The 21,436-nt window shown below is 43.3% G+C and overlaps 1 protein-coding gene across 1 annotated transcript in view; it reads left to right on the top strand.

Moving 5' to 3' along the window:
• ADARB2 (adenosine deaminase RNA specific B2 (inactive)) overlaps positions 1–21,436 on the top strand; it is a gene marked incomplete at both ends in the record, with an annotated part of 327,918 nt that overhangs the window by 252,032 nt on the left and 54,450 nt on the right. The window contains one exon of the mRNA XM_082499565.1: positions 13,036–13,150. Within this exon, the coding sequence (XP_082355691.1) occupies positions 13,036–13,150 (115 nt within the window). The remainder of the gene's footprint in view (positions 1–13,035; positions 13,151–21,436) is intronic.

The following is a 21,436-nucleotide window of genomic DNA, read 5'->3' as shown; positions in this document are numbered from 1 at the left end:
GGAAGGTGATGGGGAAGTGATATTTGGGTTGTAGAACGTGGGCTAAAAGTAATGCTGAATTTTTAGGTTCAGATGCAGGTTCGCAGCAGATACAAAATGGTAAAACTCCTTCTTAATTTCAGCAATGTGATGTTAATAACTTGGGTTTGTCCAGTAAGAGACATTAAGTCAGGAAGGGACTGGTTTTAGCCCTGGCCCCAGGCACACACCAGTCCCAAATGGCTCCGTCGGGTGCCTGAGTGGCAATCTGGATTCAGCAGAAATCACGGTTCTGCCTCTCCTGGCACACAGCCACCGTAGATGATGAGAACTGTCCCTGCTAATTACACATTCGAGGAGAAGCCCAGAGAAGGGTGAGGTAACATGAATTGTAGATTGCCTTACCACCCCTCCCAGCCAAGGGAAAGGTTGTTAGCAAGGTTACATCCAGATTTCGAGAATCATTACAGCAAATGACAGCAAGATCTTTAACAACAAGAAAGGAAAAATCTCAATGTCTGTATAGTAATTGCCACACAGTGTGTTATGTGCCTTGCTCTGCAGTGATTCAGAAAGTTGAATTGTGCAGTGCCTTGCTGGGATCAGCAGTTCAGAATAGATTAAATTTGTTTTGGACACTGCCTGCACCCTGCTTTATCTGACAAAGCATATGTGTGATGGGGAAGGCTCTTAATAGCACAGCTCCTTAATGAGAACTATAAACACACAGGCGTAGATTTTCAAAGTGATGCTCAAGGGATTTGAGCAAGCGCTGTTCTCTCTCTGCTTCGATCGTTTACCCAAGAGCGGCTAACTGGTTAGGCTTGGGGAAGAGAGGGGACCTCCAACAGCCAAGAGTACTGGATGTGGCGAGGGTTTTGCCACCGTTGGTTTCCAGAGACTATTCGTTTTAAGGCACCTAAGAAAGATAAAACAAGGAAACAGAAAACTGAAAGGACATTTCCCAGATAAAGCATTGATTTTATTAAAGACAGACGGCCCATAATATGAATCTAAAATCTAGTTTTTTAGAGAGAGCATAAAAGCCTTTATACAGAGTTAGCCATTGCTAGGCACTGGTGGCTTTATAGAGCTTTTATCTAGTTAAAGAAAACCCATTCGTGCTAATTTAATATCTGTAGTGTACAACAGCTTGACACCTGAGGCTTGTCCTAAAGCAGGCACAAGGCTGCAAAGCGAACACTACTTCATTGTTTTGAATTATTCAGCACTTGCAGCCAACCTTATGTGTGCCTCGGTAGGAAGAAGGCTTTTGGGTTAAGGATCAGTAAAAGAAAAGAAAAAAGGCAAACAAACAGCCTCTCCTTTCTGGCATTTGTTAGCAGGTGCAGTGTTGACTTCAAGAATGATTCTGCAAAATTGGTATGGACATTCTTCATTACCGGAGCGATAAATGCAGAGCTGTTCTCAGAAGAAGCAAAGCTGGAAACTGAGCGTGGCCTCCTTTAGGGAACAACTGTTCGTGCCGGTGGAAAAGCTTGTTTCCTCTAAATTCATTGAAATGGTACTTATTGGTAGCATCTTTTTAGAGCAAAATGAATGCAGACAGCAATGAATCAACCTCAAATAGAGGGGCTCATCTGTTAGCATCCTAACATTAACACACTAATGTGAATTTAAAGATTCTAATTAAACCTACATACAAAATGTTTTCCTACTAAATAGAAAACCGTACTTTTTGGAGGAGCTGGGGCATTTGGATTTGACAGCATTTCCTTTTTCAATAGTATGCTTATTTTATGTGTTCTATTTTCTTTCAGTCACTCCAGGGGGTTCTGAAACAAATAAAAAGATGCATTATATTAAGTTTGATTGATTCCCTGTAGTCAAGGGATATATTGAGAAAACAGAACAATTTTTTTCACTGAGCTCTTTGAATAAATTCCTGTTTGATCTTTGTACTTCCTACTGTTGCGACAAATTTCTTTTGAGATATTTAACATTGATCAATCTCATTTACAGGATAACATAGTGGTACCTATGTGCAAATTCAGAAGCTTTTTCGTTGTAGCAGAACTCACATCATAGCTATCAGTTTCTAAATTTGTCCATCTCTCTCCAAATGCCCCAGTAAAACTTGGCGTGTCCCCCATTTCAAACTTGATATTTGTGTGAGAAAAATTCAACATTTTAAGAAAAAAAATTCCAAACAGTGGCACAGAACCTCTTTGCCATTCATGACTGGAAATCTCACTGAAGAGATTTTTTAAAAAGTTTAGTGGTACACTTTTGGGTTGCCTAGTAAAAAAGCTTCAGACACAGCGAATGACTTTTAGCTTCCATTTACCCACTCAAGAAACACCAAAAGTGAGAAGTCTACTGCAGTTCTTCATCATTGTTGGAGCATGTGCTGGATATATGAACAATTCATCAAAATCTGATAAAATATTTTTTAGCAGACCTCACATTCATTAGAACAGGGTCAAATCTAACACCCAGTGAAGTCATTGGGAAACCTCCCAGGCATAAAGGTGATGAGATTCACCAAAGATGGACCTTAACTAACCTCCCATTCTACCTTTGTCTCATCCTAATTTCTCCATGCATGCTGTATCCTCCCAACCCCAGGGCAGGGGGTGGCTGTCATTTTCATAAAATCATAGGTTTACTGGGAAAGCCAAAAAACAAACGGGTGGAAGAAGGAATTTTCTATTCTGACTGCCGGTCTGGGGTCTTTCGGTGCATTTTGTCATTCTTTCGTGTCACACACGGACAATCTTCAAACTCATGCGACAGCCAGCACAGTGCTGATATTTAGTAAATGATCACTAATGATATAAGCAATGGTGTGGAGGCAAATATGTTTTCTGGAGCCTGGGAAATTAGCAGAGCAATCAGCCTCCAGCCAGGGTGAGAGGAGGAGAGGGAAGTAGCCAGCAAATAATCGCTCTGAGCCCAGGAGCCCATTGCACAGCCTGGAGGAGTTGGTCAACTGAGGTCAGCCAAGTCACCGCGGAGCCTTTGTGAATGCAGACCAAATTCAGGACATTTGATGATTACATAAATAAGGAATTCATGATGGTATCTCAGGATCATATGTAGCTAAAACATCTGTAATAGGACTATGAACAGATGGGGGGGTTGGTGAAAGTGATTCTTTTGACTGAATCAATAGAAGCAGTTGATCTTCCCCATCAGTCTTGATAAGAAAACCATGAGGATATTCAGTGTCAGAAGTGCATTGCTGGAGTTTTCATTAGAAGCTCAGTGTGGGAACGTATGCCCAGCTGCTTCCTGGGCAGCATGCGCCCAGCCCCCTCTGAGAAGCATGAATGAGAAGATCTCTCTGAATCAGGATGTATACAGGATATACGAACTCGGTCAGCTGAAATGAAAACATATAGCCAGACAAACTAAAACCACGTCTGTGTAAGATAAAACAAAGCCCATATACGCTGGCCCTGAGGGATAAGCCAAAACCAGACATAATGATCAATACTGCGGGAGTTATGATCTGAGAGAAATAATTACAGCACATCTCAAGGAAAGAACCACAATGAATTCTCCGGCAGTGCCTTGTTCTTTGAGTAATACTCTGTAAATGTCTGTGTATGCTGAAGAAAAGCTGAGTTATGAGAGGTTGTGGATTGCAGCGTCCAGTCTGGCTGCAGAAGTCCTTGCATGACCCTGCTTGGAGAGTCTCACCACCCTCAGCGCCATTTGCCTCACAGTTCCCTTGAAGGGTGGGTAAAAGTCGTACCCTTTTACCTTTGGAGAAGCGGGACTCATGGCAGAGCACGGGGTTTGCGCCGAGGCTGCTAGAAAGCAGGGCAAGGAACGAACCCAGCCTGCAGCCCGCTGCCTGCCGCCCGCTGCCCTCCTCCCTTCCACAGGTCCCCCCTGCCTGTCCGCTCCTCTAGGTCCTTGTTCAGCCCTTTCCACGGTGCTGGGGGAGCTCCTGGTGTTAAATGGATGCTAGAAGACTGATGGAGGAGGGCAGCCCACGACGCTCGGCTATTTCTCTTCTCAAGGCTGCATCTTGAAGATGATGTAGTACCTGGGAAGAGCCTGACTAATTCATTGGCTCGAGGGTACAATCACTTAGCGATGAATCTCCAACTAGCTACAGCAAACTTATTTACAAGCCTGGGAAAAAGTGTGTTGTGTAGCAATTTGCTACACACCCTGACCAGGAGCAGCGCTTCAGGATTGATATTCTGCATGCCGTGTTTTCCTCCCCTCCCATTTAGACAGGGAGAGTTCTCTGCAGGTAAAAATGCAAACTCCCACTGACAATGAGTGCGTGTTTCCCCCTCGACCAGTAAAAAGAACCGGGTGTGCATCTCCTTTTATCTGTGAGGGGAGATGTGAACTTAATTCAACCCGATCCCCGTTCATCGTGTTCAACATTTACCCCCCAAATGTCAGTAATTTTCTGGAAAATAAGGTACTTGGGAGACAGGAGAAACAGAACTCTTGGTGATATCTGTATAGCAGAATATTTCTTCCCATCCATATGCAAATCTAACCTTTTTGATATTTCAACCCTATAAACCCTAAGACCGGATTTCAATAGAAAATGTTTACTAAAGGCTTTCTCCTTTATAATCTATTGATTTTAATATCCTTACTACTCCTGTTGAATGTCAGTTTTACCCTGAAGACTCCCATTGCAAACTTGAACACATTTAATTATTTATACCATTTGAAATATTAGTGCTGAGAAATGACTAAAAGTTTTTGGTTCTGTAATGGTATGATCTAAAGTTTGCTTTTCCTTTGTGAATAACACAAGTAATTTGATATGGTAATCAAGGACAGATGAATACTTCAGACAACACAGTGCAGTTTTAATAGTCATGACATCTATTTTTCATTTTCCCAGCCTCCTTGTATATGTTAAAATATAGCTCTTTAAGTACTGGGGGATCTCACACTCTTTTTTTCCCAGTGAAAATTTTAGCTTTATGTTTTATTTCTTCTGTCAGGCACCTGAACAAGTAACTGTTGCTCCCACCAGTGACAGTAGGCATTTAGGGAATGTTCATGCTTGAATTCCTTCCCTGGTACAGCCCTCAGATTATTATCCCCTTTTGGTCTTTCAGGTAGGCAGTGATGAAGTAGTAAGAAGTCCAAGGGCAATGAAGAGAGATTTCAGAGCCTAGGGACAACTGTTCCCTCCAGCTGTGGGGAATGATGCGGGGGTAAACAGGAAGAGCCAGCAGGTCAATGCCTGGCTCCGAGACTGATGCTACCAGCAGGACTTTGGGTTCTTTGACCATGGCTTGATTTACAGGACACCAGGCCTGCTGGTAACAGATGGGAAAAGCCTATCTCGCAGGGGGAAAAGGGTTCTAGGACAAGAGTTAGCGCGGCTCATTGAAAGAGCTTTAAAGTAGGTTCGAAGGGGGACAGGGATGTAACTGGGCTCACTAGACAGGCGTCTGGGTGTAGTAGCTCAGCACTTGTGGAGCAGCGTGCTAGTATTTTTGACAATCAGAAGGCCTACCACCCCTCTAGGGCAAAAACTACATGCTTAACTGCCTCTCTGAAATGCCTATACACCAATGCACACAGCACAGGGAACAAACAAGAAGAATTAGAGATCTGTGTGCGGTCTCAGGCCCATGATCTCATTGCAATTACTCAGACGTGGTGGGATAGCTCACGACTGGAACACTGTCATGGAGGGCTACGTTCTCTTTAGGAAAGATAGGCCAGCGAGGCGAGGTGGTGGAGTCACTCTTTATGTGAGAGAGCAACTGGAATGTATTGAGCTCTCCCTGGCAGCAGATGAAGAGCAAGTTCACAGCTTGTGGGTAAGGATTAAGGGGCAGGGTAATATGAGAGACACTGTTGTGGGTGTTTATTACAGTCCACCTGATCAGTATGGGGAAATTGATGAAGCCTTCTACAGACAGCTGAGAATCGCCTCACAATCACAGGCCTTGGTTCTCATGGGGGACTTCAATCACCCTGATATCTGCTGGGAAGGCCACACAGCTGGGCATGTACAGTCCAGGAGGTTCCTCCAGTGTATTGATGATAACTTTTTGACTCAGGTGGTGGAGAAGCCCACAAGGAGAGGTGTACTACTGGACCTAGTACTGACTAACAAAGAGGGACCGGTGAAGGACATTAAGATTAGGGGTAGCCTTGGCTGTAGTGATCATGAGAAGACAGAGTTCAGGATTAAGTGTAGTATGCATGAAACAACAAGTAGGATTGCAACCTTGGACTTCAGGAGGGCTGACTTTGATCTTGTCATGAAATCCCATGGGAGAGGGCTCTAGAGGGTCAGGGAGCTCAAGAGAGCTGATTGATATTTAAGTATCACTTCCTCCAAGCTCAGGATTGGTGCATCCCTAGGAGCAAGAAATCAGGCAAGGGAACCAAGAGACCTGCATGGTTGAGCAGGGAGCTTCTGAAAATACTCAAGTGGAAGAAGGAAGTTTACAGTATGTGGAAGAAGGGACTGACCACTTGGGAAGAGCATAAGAACGCCGTCAGAGTATGCAGGGATGAAGCGAGGAAAGCCAAGGCCTCCTTGGAATTAAATCCAGCAGAGCATGTCAAGGTCAACAGGAAGGGTTTCTTCAAGTACATCAGAGGCAAAAGGAAAACTAGGGAACATGTGGGTCCACTGTTGAACAAGACAGGTGCCGTGGTGACAGATGATGCAGAGAAGGCGGAGTTGCTGACTGCCGCCTTTGCTTCAGTCTTTACTGCTCAGGCCAGCCCTCAGGAGTCCCAGACTTTGCAGGTAACAGAGAAAGTCTGGAGGAAGGAAGACTTTCCCATGGTTGAAGAGGATCAAGTTAGAGGTCAGTTAAGTAGACTGGATATCCACAAGTCCATGGGTCCTGATGGGATGCACCCGTGATTGCTGAGGGAGCTGGCAGAAGTCATTGCTGGGCCACTCTCCATCATCTTTGAAAGGTCCTGGAGAACAGGTGAGGTGCCTGAGGAAAAGCCAATGTCACTCCAGTCTTCATAAAGGGCAAGAAGGAAGACCCAGGAAACTACGGGCCAGTCAGCCTCACCTGCATCCCTGGAAGGATGATGAAACAGCTCATTCTGGGCATCATCTCAAAGCATCTGGAGGAAAAGAAGGTTATTGGAAGTAGTCAACATGGATTCACCAAGAGGAAGTCATGTCTGACTGATCTTGATAGTCTTCTATGATGGGGTGACTGGATGGGTGGATGAGGGGAGGGCAGTGGATGTTGTCTACCTTGACTTCAGCAAGGCTTTTGACACCATCTCCCACTTCATCCTCACAGGCAAGCTTAGGAAGTGTGGGTTAGATGAAAGGACAGTGGGGTGGATTGAACAGTGGCTGGCAGATAGAGCTCAGAAGGTTGTGGTTAGTGGCGCAGAGTCTAATTGGAGGTCTTGTAGTAAGTGGTGTTCCCCAGGGGTCAGTCCTGTTCAGTATATTCATCAATGACCTGGATGAAGGGCTAGAGTGTACCCTCAGAAAGTTTGCTGATGACACAAAACTGGGAGGAGTGGCTGACACGCCAGAAGGCTGTGCTGCCTTACAGTGTGACCTGGACAGGCTGGAGAATTGGGCAGAGAAACCTTATGAAATTCAACAAAGGCAAGTGTAGGGTCCTGCACCTGGGGAGGAATAACCCCATGCATCAGTACAGGTTGGGGGCTCACCTGCTGGAAAGCAGCTCTGTGGAAAGGGACCTGGGAGTCCTGGTGGACAACAGGAGCCAGCAATGTGCCCTTGTGGCCAAGAAGGGCAATGGCATCCCAGGGTACATCAAGAAGATTGTGGCCAGCAGGTCGAGGGAGGTCATCCTCCCCCTCTACTCTGCCCTGGTGAGGCCACATCTGTAGTACTGTGTCCAGTTCTGGGCTCCCTGGTTCAAGAAAGACAGGGATCTGCTGGAGAGGGTCCAGCAAAGTGCTATGAAAATGATTAGGGGACAGAAACATCTTTCTTATGAGGAAAGGCTGAGGGACTGGGGTCTTTTTAGTCTGGAGAAAAGAAGACTGAGGGGGAATCTTTTTCAATGCTTATAAATACTTAAAGGGAGGGTGCCAGGAGGATGGGACCAATCTGTTTTCAGTGGTGCTCAGTGATAGGAAAGAGGTAATGGGCACAAACTTGAACATAGGAAGTTCCATCTTAACATGAGGAGGAACTTCTTTACTTTGAGGGTTGCAGAGCACTGGAACAGGCTGCCCAGAGAAGTGGTGGAGTCTCTGACTCTGGAGACATTCAAAACCCGCTTGGACACCATCCTGTGCAACCTGCTGTAGGTGAACTAGCTCTGGCAGGGGGATTGAACTGGATGATCTCCAGAAGTCCCTTCAAACCGCTATCATTCTGTGACTCTGTGAGTGCAACCAAGAGCAGATTTGCCCCTTGGTGTGGGTGTAGCAGTCTTATTTGCCTTGCTCATATCACTGACTGTATTAGTAAGACTGAGCAAAGTTTTGATCTCAAAGAAGTTTTCTCTGAGACAAATGTTTGCACAGAAAAATCTAAGTGAGGACATGTGAACGCTAAGATTTGGTATCAGGGGAACCAAAGCAGGGGATTTGGAAGATACTCATCACCTGGAAGGTCAGTTCTTCTGGAGAGTTGTGTTTTTTCCTCCCAACATGCAGGCAAAACCAGCATGGCTGAGGTTGCCCGGCATGGCCAAGGTCGCGCTGCCTGGCCATGGCATGGGCATGCTTGAACTCTCAGCCTTGCCAGTTGATTCTTATCTGGAACATCTTTGGTTCAGGCATACTTCCACTGGCTACATGGCGTTTTGCATCAGACCCCAGTTTTCCAAGGGGATTAAACCCCTAAGCATAAGTCCCTCCTAGGTCCAGCACTCAAACAGTATTTAAGCGTTTATTCTCTTGTGCGCCTTGGTAAAAAATTTCGGAATTGGGTCTGTCCATATTTTTTTATTTTCTTCTTTCCTTTCCCCTTGCCCCAAGCTGCTATTTCTTTGCCCTTGGATGATCAGTGCAATTGCATGCAGCTCAATTAAATCCACTGAATTTCTCTTTCACAAGGAATGTTTATATTTTTTTTCTTTCCCCCATCTTCTGAAATTTTCCCTTTTTCTACTACCGACCTGATAGTTGTTCAGAAGCTGCCAAGATGTATTTGGCTCTTGTATATACTCCAGATGGAGACTTTTATTTTCACTCATATCTGGCATTAGGAACTGTGGCATCACCAAACACAACTTTTCTCTGAGATTAATTCTTTTGATAATAGAGAATAACAAAAGAATCGTTTCTATTGTGCATGGTTTTTAAATTATTTCTGATGGCAGACAACACAGTCTAGCCTGTATCCCAAAAGTTCAACGAGGCTCACAATAGCCATCAGTAGTAGGATTTTTCTGGTTTATAACCCATCAAGAATAATCATCTGAATACGTATCTTTTAATAGCCAAGGATTATTGTTTAATAGTGAAGCAAGAAAACCTCTGGAATGAAATCCATGGTTCAAAACTGAGCAGGGGTAGATGTACCAGCTCATCTCCACCGTATCTGCCCTGTATGCATTAGATGTATTTGTAACCAGTTTTGTCTTTGTAAAAGCACTGAAATCAAGTCTAAAGACTCTGTATAGGCGGAAATGCTGTCAGTGATTTCAGCGCACGAGTGGATGAGGCCGAACAGCAGCTCTGGCATGTGTTAGAGAGGGAGGCAGCACTCTACCCCGCTTGTAACTTACGGGTATAGGTCAGAAATCTAACCCCATACCCAGCTCTGCCAGTGGGCCAACCATTCAAGGATGGATTATTCAGTGCCCTGCAATTACACTGCATTACATGCATCAGTCCTCAGGGTATCAAATCCCTTACAGGGCTGAGCCATGCATCTATTGACCTTTTATTTTATTCCACCTGCAAAAATATACTGCTCCTTTTCCGCTTTTCCATTGTACTTTGAAATACCCATTTGAAAACCTGGGGCAATGTGAAGTGTGTAAATGACCTCTCTGATTAGACACTATGTTTCTAGTTGTTTTTCTGCATCCTACATGTATTCATGTCTGTCACTCCTTTGCTTCTATTAATTTCACTGGCATCCTTTTAGGCAATGGATTCAGGACGAAAAATATTCGCCTGACTTATTTTAGCTAAGAGGCTTCACATTTAATGGATTTGCTGTTCTTTAATGTCCCAGGTCACTCCTTGAGATCAGCGAATGCCGAATTCCTTATCGTCCCCAATGTTATCTGAAGTCATGTCGTTATTTTGCCTTTAGTGAGTCTCTTTGCTCTCTGGCTTTGGAACCTACTGCCAAATGAAGTAAAGAAAGCTCTGACTGTGGGGATTTCTAAATCCAAAGTTAAAAGTTATTTGTTCTATTTAGCATTTTTAAAACGATTCTTGTAGGAATTGTATGTGCCTCTAAGCTAATTAACTCTTAATGAGCACAAAATGCCCTGGGATGCAGATTTGGAGGGTACTCTAGAAGTGCAGGCATGGATTGGACTGCAGTACTGCAGGAGATGAAATTTATGATTTGATTCTTTTTTTAAATGATGGTGCAGATAGTTTTATTGAGATACTCTTTTTTTTTTTTTCTTTATTTCTAGTCTAAATAAAGCTGATCAGATTTTCAGTCCACCATATGGGACCCAGTTATATCAGTCCTGCAAATACACTTTGGTTTTCCGTTATGGATGAAGTCACTCTTCAGTAGGGAAAACAAGTTTAGGAGCAAACTTTCATGTTATGAAAGACGGGCAGTGTTCCAGTGCTGAGCACTTAGCCAGAGCATCAGGAAATCAGAACACCTGGCTGTGCCCAGCTCCATGCTATTCCCCTGGACCAGTCCCTCACCTTTTTAGTGCCTTCATTCATTCATCTGTAAAGTGACTATAATTGCATTTATATCACAAGGGTGCCTTGATGCTTGACAAATGAGAATTGACCCAAAATTCATCCTTCAGAAGCTCTGTGTGAGCAATACTTTGCTCACATGGTGGTTGTGGACAATTAGATTAGAAGAGGTATAAACGCAGTCGAAGTGAAATTCCATTTAGGAACTGTCAAACTGTTCTTGATAATTTTTCTTAGTTTTCATCTAATTCTAGTGTAGGGTTTTGCATGCATCTCCCAGAAAGGGTTTACGTGCCTCTCCCCTTCTTTTGGAACAAACCAGCATATTTTATTCTATGTTGTTTAAACTGTCTTTTTGGGCAAATGGTTTGCTCCCAGAGCAATACCTTGGAAAGCTGCATTTAGCAAAACAAAGAAAAATTATTATTATTATTATGTCAAAGAAATCCTATTCAAGCAGATTGCAATCACTTGCAAGGATTGTCCATAGAAAAAAATATTCCAGGTTTTATTAAAAAGGTGTTGCCTCTTTGTTGTTATGTTTTATTTAATTGTATTTTTTACATTTGCTATAATAATGTTTAAAAATTAAGCTGACTTTCTGCAACTGTAGAAGCATATGGTGTACAGCCCACAGAGGTTCTCAGTGGCAGTAGTGTTACTGATATTTGTGAATTAGAATCTTCTTTCCTCTGAAAAGTAGCTCTATGTTCCCCCAATTTAAAATACTGTGGTTTTGCCAACATGTTTTCATCGAAATTAACAGTTTGGGTAAAAAAAAAAAAGAATGGATATAATCTTCTTAAATACATTTCCTTATTTCTGTGTGGCTCTGGGTCTTTTGGAGTGAGGGAGGCTGAATATCAGACTCAGCCTCTCCTCCACGTGTGCCGTGAACCCACTTAAAGCAACCAGGTGAATTCAAGGGGACCTGTTTTACCAGGACCTCTCCCAGGCAGCTTAGCCCAGCACCAGGAGAAAAACTGGAATTGTTGCTTAGTCGAGCCGCTTTTCCTAACAAAGGCATGATCATCAGGGGCTAATCAGATTGCTGGATGCCAGGACATCTCCTGTCAGCACCGCAGAGTAAGATCCAGCCCCTAGGAACTGCTCCCAGGAGGATTGGTAGGTACAGCTTGGCTTCCCACAGGAAATCATATGGCTTGAACAAAAAAAAAGTAAATCCTTTGGATCTTACTTTTATATGTTCAGACTTGCAAAGCACTTTAAGAACAACTCATGCTCACAAACAGCATTTCTCTGACTTATCTCTAATGTATGCTTGAAAGGCTCTGTGCCAAACAAAGTGCAGAGATTAAGTAAATGAAAAGATACTAAACTTTGCAGCAGGGAAACGGGCCAAATAGTGGTGTTCTCAGGAGCACCAGAGCTGGTTTAGGTACACATTCATCCACACGCAGTCTGCAGAATCCACTTTTAGACCTTTTACCCTGCTTGGCTTCAGTAACCGGCTTCCCGAGGTTCTCCCCGGTGACTGGACGCACTCAGACCCGAGGGTTCAGACCACACAGCCATGGCCACGTTTGACTTTTCAACAAAGCTGCCATGCTCAGGAGGGGACCTGGCAAACCAGTCCTTCAGCAACACTGCACACCAGTGAACTCGTGCAAACAACATCTTTGGTAGGAGGTACAAGCAGGGGTTCCCCTTCCCTTCCTCCCAATGTCTGTTGAGGTGGAAGCAAGACGGACCATGGTACTCCTCTGACAGCATTAAATATAGACCAGATTCCTGAGCTGATCATTTTACCGCAGTAGCTGTGAGTTATTAAAAACTCGCCTTGAATGCAGAAGTAGGTGGTCTTTACCTATAACCCAGGCCTCAGCTCAGCTCTCAGGCTTCAGTGGGCTAATGGAACTTTTCAGTGGGCTCATGGAACTAAGTGGTTTGGTGGGACACACGTTCACCTCTTCAGCTCACGACAATAAAATGCTTTAAGGACCAACAAATTTCCTGTGAACTGATTCTGGACCAAGGTCTAGGAGGCTGAAAAAAGTCAGCCTTGAAATCTTCTCCCTTTACCACTAGTCCTAGTCAATACAGGTCTCTAGCTCTAATTCAGTTAATTTGGCCATTTCTGAGGGTGATGTGGGTAGTCGACAGAGAGGTATTCCTTTTATCTTTGCTCGAGTAGGTGGTGTCTAATTCTAAAAGGGGCCTCTCAGCAGTTGACAGCAGGTGACTAATCTGCAGAAACGCACAAGTGCCTCAATCAAAGAAAGTGAAAAAATTCTTTCTGACTGTGTCTTTCAGGATTTTGCCGACTCCATATACCAAATGGTTGCACAGAAGTTCCAGGAGCTGACAGACAATTTCACTTCCATGCATGCACGCCACAAAACTCTTGCAAGCATTGTGATGACCAAAGGTAAGATATGCTCTCATTTATTTTCCTTTGGCATTTTTCATGACTAAGTAATATATTATTTACCTGGTCCACAGCATTGAAGGATGCCTTTACTCCCACACAGAAAAATAAATAGTAATGCAGAGAAAAGAAGCATTAAATATTTACACCTCAAGGAAGTTCACACAAAAAATATTGGCAACAGAAGTAAAGATTTATTCATAAATATGTCCCTACATTGCTTTGTTTACGGGACAAAATACAGACCTGCCTGATTTTGCATTTCCTAATAGATGGGGTAGTTTTAGTTATCAATAAAAAGCTGTATTATTTATTAATTGCTTTTTTAGATCTTGAACCACTGAGTTCTTGTTGTACAAGGCTACCACAAACCTTGTTTTAGACAGACAATAAGAGCAATTCTCAGCCTGTTCCCTTTCCAATCAAAAGAAACAAAACCCAAATCATGCATAGTTTTAATTTTGCTCTGCTCTAACTTGGGAAATACTTATCCTTATCCGCAGGGCAAAAATTTTATATGTGCTCCGTTAAGACTTAACTGACGGACACATACCATACAGAAATCTTTAGCCATTTGATGAAACTGTTGCATAGACAGTCTTTCTTTTTTGTGAGCACATCTCAGTTGGGGCACCTCAGTATTTATGAGGATGTCAGCAGTGGAGATGCTGCCATAAACTTCATTCTCACTCAGACGCGTGGAGCAGTGGATTGAGTTTAGAAATGAGAGGGTAAGCTCAGAGGGGAAAGGCATGTGTAACGCATCCGGGCTTGTCTTACTCCTTCCTTTCAATAATTACATTAGCTAGATTCAATAGGGACATTTGTGAATATTGCGAGGCAGAAGGATGGCGATAGGATTATCTGCTGGATCTTTTCCAGCCACGGAAACTAAATACAGCTAAGAGTTCTGCACAGAGTAACTTATTCTCCTTTCTGATGTGAAAAGAGTGAGAAAGCATCTCCTGAATTTAGAAGTTAAGAAGTTGACTTAAAAGTATTTTCCACCTCTGGTTGGAACTGAACTGTTCCTCAGCTAAATTTGTTATTATTTTGCTTAATCTGCTTTGATTTGTTATTTTTTATGCTACTTTAGGATCTGGAATAATGGGTGAGACTTCAATTGTTTAAGTAATGCAAAGACACAATGTTGTACAAACAAAAAATGTGGTGTGTAAGTCCTGTAGAACACAGGAGACATATTTAGTACCAAAAAAGATAAAAGGAAGAGTGTGAAAGATGCACACTAGACCCAGCATAGCAGCTGCCTTTTCATAGTTGGATTTCTTGACTGTGGTACTAATGAGATTTAAACAAAGTGCTATAGTTTATTTAGAGGAGCTCTTTGCAAGCAGGACCACAAGGATGAATGTTTAAATATGCCTTTTTAAAGAAGCTAAGTTACAGGAGCCAAGAACTGTTGCTTTAACCACTTTTCAAGGGGGAGACTGTACCCAGCTCAGGTCCCTCTTCAGTTTTCTTCCGCTCAGTGTGTATTTTCCCTGTAAGAATTCCATCCCATTCCTACCTTCCCAAGGTACAGTCCCTGCATCCTTTAGCCCCGGTGTAGACCTGCTTTAAAAAGCATGATGGAGCCAATGAAGCCGCATTGCTATGTGACCGAAGAAGCAGTCTGTGGTGGTTTTACCCTGGCTGGATGTCAGGTGCCCACCAAAGCCACTCTATCACTCTCCTCCTCAGCTGGACAGGGGAGAGAAAAGATAATGAAAGGCTCATGGGTCAAGATAAGGACAGGTGGAGATCATTCACCAATTACCATCATAAGCAAAACAGACTTAACTCAGGGAAATTAATTTAATTTGTTATCGATCAAATCAGAGGAGGATAATGAGAAGTAAAACCAAATCTTAAAACACCTTCCCCTCACCTCTCCTTTCTTCCCAGGCTCAACTTCACTCTTGACTTTTCTACCTCCTCTCCCCGAGTGGCGCAGGGGGATGGGGAATGGGGGTTGTGGTCAGTTCATTATGTGTTGTTTCTGCCAGTCCTTCCTCCTCACACTCTTCCCCCGCTCCAGAGTGTGGGTTCCGTCCCACAGAAGACAGTCCTCCACAAACTTCTCCAATGTGAGTCCTTCCCATGGGCTGCAGTTCTTCACAAACTGCTCCAGTGTGGGTTCTTTCCATAGGATGCAGTCCTTCAGGAACAGACTGCTCCAGCGTGGGTCCTCCGCAGGGTCAAATGTCCTGCCAGAAAAACTGCTCCAGCATGGGCTCCTCTCTCCATGGGGCCCCAGGTCCCGCCAGGAGCCTGCTCCAGCATGGGCTTCCCACAGGGTCACAGCCTCCTTTGGGCATCCACCTGCTCCAGTGTGAGGTCCTCCACAGGCCACAGGCTGCAGGTGTATATCTGCTCCACTGTGGACCTCCACGGGCTTCAAGGGCAAAGCTTGCCTCACCATGGTCTTCACCACAGGCTGCAGGAGAATCTCCGCTCTGGCACCTGGAGCACCTCCTCCTGCTCCTTCTTCACTGACCTTGGTGCCTGCAGAGTTGTTTCTCTCACATATTCTCACTCCTCTCTTTGGCTGCTGCTGAACAGCGGTTTTTTCCCCTTTTTAAATATGTTGTCCCAGAGGCACTACCGCTACCGCTGATGGGCCCAGACTTGGCCAGCAGCGGGTCCGTCCTGGAGCCAGCTGGCATTGGCTCTGTTGGACATGGGGGAAGCTTCTAGCAGCTTCTGACTGAAGCCACCCCTGTAGACCCCATGCCACCAAAACCTTGCCACGCAAACCCAGTACACGGTCGTATGAAGGACAGTATAAAACCCCACACCGTATGGGAAGGAAAGTGACCCAAAGGAGTCATAACTTCCAACATCGCAGCTGCTGAGTGCGTGCAGTGCGAGCGGAAGGAAGGGGCACGTCCAGACCTCTGCTAGTCCTGCTGGGCAGCTGGGGCTCTCTGTGACTCTTCTTTGGGGAAGGGGTGAAAGTGTCCTCGCACTGGGGTTTTACATGAGTCCTATGCCCTTAGTGAGATTTTACACGTTGGTATTTCCTATTTCTTCTTAGTCAGCATTAAGACAAAGTATAGTTTTACTTATGTTCGCAAACCGTTTCCCTCAGGGCTTCTTTTTTAATTTTGAATTCCCTTTTATGAATTCCTTCAATCTGACAGCCATCCAATTTGTCAATATCTTACTGGTTTTGTGGAGCCTAGAAAAGAAAGTCACAGATACAAAGTGATTCACAGAAGATTCAAAGCTAGAAGCAGCCTTATATTGGTACATTTTCCAGGAAGATTTGAGTTCATTCCAGCACGAGAATGTCTGCCAACCACAGCAAGACGAATCATTTGCCATTTGTGTCATTATTTTCGGTACTAAAGTTGTAGATTTGTGGTCTGTTCCCCACCATCATTCACAGAGGTAGCAAGGATCTCGACATGCTCTGTTCAAAGATGGCACAGAGAGGTTTTCCACACTAAACACTCAAATACGTACCAGTTTCCTGTGTTTTTAACATATAATTTGGCAGAAAACCCCTTAGATCTCTGAAAACAATTTACTAATGACATCAACAAAAACAAATCTGGTAATGTCTTGTTGCATTTGGTACCATACACAACCATAACAGACAAAAACTAATTTGTTTTTACTTTCATTTCAATGTCATCCTGACTAGAAGCAGATTTATCTGTGCTTGTACAGTTTTCAGACAAAGCTGGTAAAAAGCACAATGTGATTCTGTGATAACTGCTGTTAAGATAATACAAAATCTCTACAGACGAAACAGAAGTGAGCTAGATTGGTTTTCTTTCCTGAACTCTGACATTTTTTCTGCCGTTTCGGTTTCCCAGGGAAACCAAAGAGACTTACATTTGGGCACTGTAATTGACTTATGCTGTAGCACCCAGGGCAAATTCCAAAGTAGGAGAATGAAAAAAATGTAGAAAATGATGTTATTGACTGACTGTGAATGTTCGGCAGTAATAAATTGCCCGTCAGAAAAACAGGCAGTCCAATGTATTTAGGTATGCTTTGCTCTGAATTGTGATGAAAAGTTAAAATCTCGATGCATTTTTGTGAAAGCAAGTTTTCAAAACATTTGATTAGTAGACATCAGGATAACGTTAAAAAAATCTGCCTAGGTAGGAGCAAATTATCACACTGAATACCAGCTGATATGTTGTTATCTGATGTAATATAATAATTGAATATAATAATAATTCAAAAACTAACAGATCTTGAGCTAAACATTTCAAAAGATGGAATGGTTGAAGTAAATTATTTAACAATTCTCGAGTTATAATGTATTTGAAATCTGCCAGTCCTCTAACACATTCTAATTTTATTGAAACACAATCAGAGAATATTGTTCTATCAAAAAATTGTTTGATTGACTCTAGGAAAAATTGTTTAACAAGTAAGACATTGCATTCAAATCTTCCATGTACAGCAAGCCATATTCCCGCAGAATATCTTTAAGTAGAACAATAAGTATACTTGTTATTGTAGCATAGTATTAATACGAAGACCTAAGTTTTATTGCGTACTGATCATCCACAGTGTTTCTCCTGACTTCTCGGAAGATATGATGGGTTCACATATGGTGAATTAAGAACGTCGTTTCATGTGTGGAAAAGACAGTCTGGATAACATCATGTCAAATACAAACCATCACTTCAGAACATGCATATCCAGGCATGTGATGGATGGAGTTAACTTTCCTCATAGTGTTGTGCACTTGTGGCTAAAACACAGTTGATAACACCAATGTTTTGGCTATTGCTGGACAGTACTTGCAAAGTGACAAGACTTTCTCGCTCGCTCCAGTCCCCATCCGCAGCAAGTAGGTTGGTGGTGGATAAGGGGCTGGGAGGGGACATAGGCAGGATAGCTGTCCCCAGCTGATGAAGAGCATATTTTCTCCCAGTCCCACAGGAGAGGGGAGTGAGCAAGAGGCTGGGTGAGTGTTTGGCTGTTGGCCAGTGTCAACCAATATTTCATTTCGGGGTGTGCAACAATAGATGGACATAAAGTTTCTTGATGTCACAGATTCAGGTAACCTACCAGCTCACCCCCTTCCTACGTGACTCTGTCTCTCAGGTGCAATTTGGACATCTTATTTTGACCTGATGTACCTTTTTATTGAGAAGTTTGCAGGGAGAAATAATTTTTGTTATTATTATTAGGCCAGTCGATACAGTTGGACAACATCAAGGGCAAGGAAGCTAATATTTTCTAACACATGTCAACAAATGCAAAACCACAGTACTGTCACGTACCTCCATCCCTGATGCACGGAGTCACAGATTAGCGGGTGACAGGAGGCTGAGGAGCAACTGGCGAGAAGCAACTCTTGCAAGGCTTGGCGAAGAGCATGGTCCCACCACCGGTCACCGGGCAGGGCAGGTGGCTTTACCAGTGCGTGGGTCATCGAGGAGAGAGCGCCTGGCCCCAGCCCAGGGCAGCACGAGGTGGGAGGCGGAGGTGTGAGCTGCACACTAAGTGATGCCATCTCTAGCCAGGCAGCATTCGCAGTGTTTATTTACACCACAGAGTTTGCCTTTTCCAGCTCTGAGCCGATACAGGCATACATTTGTGCTCTACCTGAAATCACTGGACACAGTAAAGAATTCCCGTCACTCAGTGCAGACATGAGCTATTATTGCCGAGGTCCTTTTTCGGGAAAAAAAAAAAAAAAACAAACTCCCATAATCATTATGGACAAAATGAGACTGCTATTTAAACACTATTTTCCCATTTGTGTTTGACAAATCTTAGCAGTTTAAATACTGATAGGAACTTTTTGTCATGCTTTCTGTTAAAAATGAAGCATTAAAAAAGTTCAGTCCTTTTCACAGGAGCGTGGCATTCATAGAAAAAGGTTATGAGTTGATTTCTCACTTCAATTTTCTCTCTTCTTCTATCTCTTTTTTTTTTAGGCTGACAATCATTTTGATGTTAAGAGCAAACTAGGAGGTCTTCTCGGTTATCTTGTATGAAATAAAGATGAACCGGACAAAAGAGCCCTAAATAGCAATTTCATGCTGTGATAAAAGATGAGAAATTATCATCCATATCTCATGGAACAGATCTTAATCATCGCTAAGTGGAATAACAGAAAAAAGCAAAGTTGACAATATGTCTCAATGGATCTTTACAGTCATATTAAGACTCATAAAGCCTGACACCTAAGTACAGTCAGGAATATTGAAGGCCAATTGATTTCTGATCCTTAATTTAAATAGAAAAGTTGTAAAGTAATAAAGTACAGTAGAAAATTCAGGCCCTATGTAGAGTATCAATCGGCTCCATCTCAGGTGGGATTCAAGTAGCCAAACCACTTAGAGGAACTGTGAATAATTTACAGATTAGTGCCTAGGGGAAAACCCCTTCAAGAAGAGAGTTACAGGATTAATTTAGGCTCTTGGGTCCTATTTGCATAGTAAGATGGATGCTAAAAGCATGGTCCCAGTGAGACTCAGGGTTTCGATGAGACTTAGATTCCCAAGATGGAAATTGGGTGCCCAATTGCTGACATGCTTTTTAAAATCTCATGAGGTCTCTTCACGTTCTGTTGCCTGATGCTCTTAAGGATGTGGCAGAAAATCATGTGACATTCCTGGAAACATTATCCATTTCTTACCTGTGCCCAGGTTGACACATCACCACCAGATGACAGGTTTTCTCAAAATATTTTAAAATAGGTAAATAGATATGTAGTTAGAAACCATGTATGTCACTCTCAGAAATCTGTTTTCGTCGTGTTATAAACCTTAAACCAATAATCTTTGTATTCTCTCTAAATAATTTTGAACACCATAAGAGCATCTCTTTTCCACAGCTGCAACTCTATTCCTGGATTTTGTAATGTGGACCTATAACGGACAGACTAGGATCCCTGCAGCCCAACAGATTTAGGTTTCCAAATTTCCACTCAAAGGACGGCTGAGGTTTTGCAGTTGGAACTGTGGCTCCACCAGGTTCATCGCTTCTTTTAAAATCCAGGCTTAGGCACTGCAAGCACTCCCTCTGTAAGAGCAGTGGTGGGTGTTTCTTCATCTCTTTTGTTAAATCATTGCTAAGGAACAGAAAATAGCGCAAGATACATTATTTAGAAACAGAAAATATGAGATGGGACGCAGCCCTGTAGCCTGCTGTACTTGCACAGAGTGGGGAAAAACAGGTTCAAGGTCATCTGTCCAGGCCTGATTATATATTTTACACTAAATGGAACTTAGATAAAATGCATACACCAGTTGGGAGAAAGTACAGAACCAGGGTTTCACTTTTGGAGGTGGGCACCCCAACCAGCCCATCACACAGCCCCTCACTGCTGCTATTGGCTAACCAAACTCCGTCTGTTTGGTAGCACGGGATCAGCAGGAACAAACTGAGCTGTTTGGTAGCACGGGATCAGCAGGAACAGGGGAAACACCCCTCCATCTCAGCAGTTTCAGGTGCTCCACGGGAGAATGACCCAGCCTGGGAAGGGAATTGAGCCCCCATTTTCCACCTGCTGCACAAGCTGTAGCTGTCTTCAGCAGTTCTTACTGGTGCTTTCTGGGCAGCTCCAGAGGCGAACGTCTTCTTCCCCACTGTGCCCACTGGCTGTTCTGGTTTCCATTGCAGAGCAGCTACCTCTTCTCCGATGCTGAGCCTTTTATCCCAGGCCATTTACAGTCTCTGGACTTAGGTTCTCGCTGTTTAAAGAATATTTCTGATTGGAATAATAACTGACACCTCTCAAAACCTGGATGCAGGCGAGGCCCTGGCTTTGTGTCATATATATTTGCATTGGCCACAACGATGGTTATAATAATTAACATAAAACATGTAAATGAAAAATAGGCACTTCTGTTTCCATCCCTAAGTGTGTGAAGCAAGGAGCTGGAAGGTTCAGACTTTCATTCTGCTCTGTGATAAGCCAAACTGGAAACTGTCCCAGTCTCAATACAAACAGTGCATCTCATCCTAAAAACTGAAGTTTCTTGGGTGAATAAAGGCTTTGCTTTCACTTTACTGACCTGGTAAAACACATAAGAAGATAAATGCAAGTACACTTAAGAAAAAAAAAAAAAGAGAAAGGAATAAGTTCCTCCTGTACTTATCTGCCAAAATCCACATTGAGGATTTCATCCTTTCTCACTGCAATTAAGGATCTAGCGTAGAAGACTGTCAATTTACTTAATGCTCAGCTATCAGTGGCATAGCATTTATAAGATAAAAATATAAGACAGACATATGGACTCAGGACCTGGCAGGAAAAGTGCAGTTCAGTCCTGTTTTAAAATTAGTAATTGTCTGTAAGCCCCA

The sequence above is a fragment of the Vanellus vanellus genome (genome assembly GCF_965231255.1).
Source record: "Vanellus vanellus genome assembly, chromosome: 2".
NCBI lineage: Eukaryota > Metazoa > Chordata > Aves > Charadriiformes > Charadriidae > Vanellus > Vanellus vanellus.
This window is presented reverse-complemented; position numbering and strand designations above follow the sequence as displayed.